Source organism: Cotesia glomerata, linkage group LG5, assembly GCF_020080835.1.
Source record: "Cotesia glomerata isolate CgM1 linkage group LG5, MPM_Cglom_v2.3, whole genome shotgun sequence".
Classification (NCBI taxonomy): Eukaryota; Metazoa; Arthropoda; class Insecta; order Hymenoptera; family Braconidae; genus Cotesia; species Cotesia glomerata.
Window position 1 is genome coordinate 3,302,678 of NC_058162.1, and position 4,545 is coordinate 3,307,222.

General features: G+C 25.9%; 1 protein-coding gene across 1 annotated transcript in view; it reads left to right on the forward strand.

The window, feature by feature from the left end:
• Nucleotides 1-985: 985 nt before the first annotated feature.
• Nucleotides 986-4,545, forward strand: part of LOC123265313 (eukaryotic peptide chain release factor subunit 1) — an 11,727-nt gene continuing 8,167 nt past the window's right edge. Inside the window, exon 1 of the mRNA XM_044729011.1 lies at nucleotides 986-1,232. Within this exon, the coding sequence (XP_044584946.1) occupies nucleotides 986-1,232 (247 nt within the window). The remainder of the gene's footprint in view (nucleotides 1,233-4,545) is intronic.

A 4,545-nucleotide genomic window follows, 5' to 3' on the forward strand; every position in this document is an offset into this window, starting at 1 on the left:
AATTTCTTAAGCGAATCCCGGAAAAAATAGATACGTAAAAAAATTTTAAAGTTATGAAAAATTAATATTATTTCATTAAAATTATTATAAAGTAAAATAAAAATTATAATAACAATAATAATTTCTCTAAGTAATAATAAAAATTAGCCATTCTTCAAGAATTTGGATCGGGAGTATTCGGCTTAGAATAATAATAATAACTATCTATCTTTATCAATAAACTCCGATCTTCGAGTCAAATATAAATATATATATATATAGCATATATATATATATATAGGTTGAGGTATATATATATATATGATATATATATATATATATATATATATATATATATATATATATATATATATATATATGTACATATCTAGGATATATTAAATACCTTAAATAATAATAATAATCATAATAATATTTTTTTTGTCTTTGTAACAAAAAATGGAGCAATTATTCTGCGGGTGCTTGTTTTTCTCAGGAAAATTGTGAGGGTGGATATTATAATTCTTATTATCTTATCATAATGTGAATTCTTACATAACTTTAAAATTTTTTCCGGGTCTATTTTTTCTGATTAACTTCTAAAAATAAGATTCTTTGATTTTTCTGTTACCATTAAATTTTGAATAAGAAAAAGAATTCTGTATTAAAATTTTGTATTTGTTCAAAAAAATTTTTGTTTAGTGTGCAGTTATCATAAGAAATGATCATAATACGTACTCGGTGACTGAAAATTTTAGAAAAGGAATAAGTTGAATTACTTAAACAATAAGTGAGTTTTTTAGTATAACTGGACTAATTGGGAATTTTTATTTGGATTAAATTCTTAACTTTTTAATTTACAGTAAATTCGGGAGTAGTTACTTCAGATAAATTTTTTTTAACGAGTTGACTAAAGTGTCTGGAAATATGAATGTAACTTTTAGAAAAGTTTTAAACAATTGGGAAAGCACTCCAGGGTATCCAATGATTACAATTAATAGAAATTATGGATTTAAATACAGCAACAATAACGCAATCCTGTTTTTTGCAATACTCTGATTTGAACTTCTACCGATCAATATTGGATTCCCCCTACCGCCACTCAGGACAACATGGACTTTTAATGATACTCGCAATCACTCATTGGTTTGAGCCAGATTCAATTTCATTAGAAATTTCAGCGCCAGAATCGGATAAATGGCTCAATAAGCAACAAACAACAATTCGGTATATGCACCATCGTGTTATTTTAAGTATTTCTATAATTAAGTTTTGAAACTTTTGACAGGATATTATCGAGTAAATTACATGATGAAAAATACAAAAAAAAAAAAAAAAAAAAATTGGCAATTAATTTGTAAACTATTTAAATTCCGAAAATTATTACAAGTGATTCATTATTTAAATCGCGCTCAGCTTATTGATGATGCATTTTTACAATTTAGCATTCGAGGGATATGTCTCTTAGCAGTATCGTTTTTGAATTAATGGAGTATCTTTAGGATATGAAACGGATTCTTTGGGCCATGGGCGACATTTTTTGGACAACATATATCGATTAACAGGGATCATCATTACCACATTCTCTTTCGTATTATGAAAGCTATAAGGTACATGATAAAAGTTTTAAGTTAATTTTTTATGTGTACCACTAATCATCAACCTTTGCAGTCACTATGTGAACTATAAAATAAATAAAATTTTGTTTCATTAAATAGTGACTTTTGTTAAATTGCACTGTTACTTTTTAATCTATTGCTGACATTTTTAAAGTGTATAAGCTCATCTCGATATTTCACTCATCAAGAGCTTACGTTTGAGTACCCACATGCATATTTTGATATATTTTTCATATATACATATATATATATATCAAATAGATGAAAAATTGTTGTGGGTATTCAAATGAAAGGTTCCTCTGACGAGTATAATGTCGAGGTGAGCTTTATATCTTTAAAAATTTCAATAGTTCACAAGATACAGGGTCATTTTTTTTTAATTATGTATCTAGAGATACAGCATTTTCTGAAATGCAACCCAAATACTTATCATCATAAATTGCCTATTTTGGCTTATTACCCTCTTAATAATATAGATTAAGAACCCAAAATATAAATTTATTAAAATAATTCTAGAAAATCATTTTAACTTTGCTTCCGTAAATAAATATTGAAAAATGTATTTGTTGGATAAAACAACTGATGAAAACATGATCGGAGATGGTTCTGAAGAAATCAATTATCAAATGGTCTTGTTTGTTCGGTTCAAATTTATGTAAAAATTATACTCTCTCAATTATATCGAAGTGGCTAGAAAATTTTGAAGAAAAATCCGTAAGTATAAAATTTTTTTGCTATTTTTATTTTTAGTTAAAAATTTTTATGATAAATAGAAGCTTCCAATGGATATTAAATCTGAAATACTATGTGGAGTGAATGCGTTATGTTGATGAAAATACCTGGAATGCCGTACTGATGAAAGATATCTAGAGAATCGAGATAAGATATTTTTACAAGCACTCAGTTGCACATCAAACGTTACATTTTTAAATAAAATGTTGTTTTTAGCGATGAACAATACATTTAATGAATTAGACAGGTGGGATTTTTTTGGGAATTACAACGAAAGATAATGGTCTAGAAAACTTACATTGAATTTTATAAATGATTATCGAACTAAAATTGAGAAGAGGTGGAGTTATCAATAATAATATATTTTTAATTCCATGATTTTATTTTATTACTAATACTTTTTAAATAAATTATTCAGCGATAGTCGCTATGAGTTTCTACATGATGGTATAATATTTATCAAGGACATACTGTGCTAGAAACAACAGCCAATCTTTCTAAGGTAAGTAATTAATTTTTAAATTATACAAATTTATAATCAATTAATAATTATTTTTTTCTTTTTCTTATGACAGTGGGGAGAACTATTAAAAATGTTATAGGAGAAGTAAAGAAGCAACGAAGTATTTAGTAAAAGTTCGCAGTGAAGTAGATCGTTATAATTTAAAATTAAATTTGATAAAAAATTATTTTGAAAAAAGGGTTTATTAAAAAATACATTATGAATTTTTTATGCCATTAAATTTCATTTTATTAAATACAATTCTAAATGTTTCTTAGAAAATTATTTTACAAGTTACCATTCTCTTAGGTCATTATCATCTTTATATTTTCTCTCTTTAATTTTAAATTTAAATATCGGCATTTTAATGAACATTTTTATAATTATTTTAAATTGCTACAGATTAAAAATATTTGTATTTTACTTTACAATTGCAAAATACGATTTGAAAAATATACTAAAATTATAAGTTATATTATAATAAATAGTTATTAAAAAATAATATCGATATTTTGTTATAGAAAAAATTAATAATACTTCAAGCAAAAATATTTAAAATGAGCAATTAATTTGTCAAGATTGATAAAAAAATAGAAAATTCCATATCTGGGCGCTTAAATGCAAGCATTTATGACAATTTTGAGCTCAAAAATACAATTTAAATAAAGTTGTTTTGAGTTTTCGGAGCTTAAAAATCTGATAGAAGTTTTGATGAAACACTATTTTTTGTTGTCAAAACCGCAATAACTTTTGAATGAATGAACCGGGATTTTCTTGCGGGTTGACGACATCTTCGGACGCAGTTTTTTTAATCCTCATAAAGAATTTTAAGTTTAAATTGTTCAAACTAGAATCTTTTGGCGTGAATTCTGAAAAAAACACTTTTTGGGTTTTATTTTCTGCACGATGATATCTCGAACGAACTCAAACCGGATTTTTTGGACCGATTAGCAGCAATCGAAGTGGTTTTTTAAGGTTAAGAGCTGATTAGTTTTGAGTTAACCAATAAAGCCGTTTGAAAGTTATTATTCCAAAACCCATGTTGAAAAATTTTTTAGATTTTTCGAAATCCATCGGTCTAAAATGTATTCAAAATCTAAGTTTGGACAAGCCCTTTAGAATGGTGTTAACCGCGATAAAATTGGTTAAATGGTTCAAAAGTTATAGGAGGTTTAAATACTTACACACACGGAAAAAAGTAAACTGTAATAAATAACAGTCGATTTATAATAAGTAATGATCAACTGCTAAAAATTACCATTTCAAACAGTAAAATCGTGATTTCACTATTTACTTTATAATATTTACCATTTAAACGCTACAATTCACTATTTACATGGAAGAAAATACTATTTCAAACAGTAATATTAGCTATGTGAATGTCTAAAATGTTAAAGTATAATAATTAAGAATTCAGACGTTGATATTTATCATTTCGTACCTAAAAAATGATCTTATGATATGTAAAAAGTATAAAATAAAGTTAGTAAATTTCTAACACAAGCAATGTCAATATTTACAAAGTAAAATGGTAAACTTTAATCGCAACGCTAAAAATCAAACTGTACTTATTGACTTGCTTGGACTGTTAAAATGTGTATTTTAAAAGTATACTTTTACTGCTTCAAACGTTAAATTCCTCCCAGAGTGAGACCCCCCTCTCTTTCATCTGAGTTCCCCTTCTCCCCTCATAATATCAACTATATATTGAAA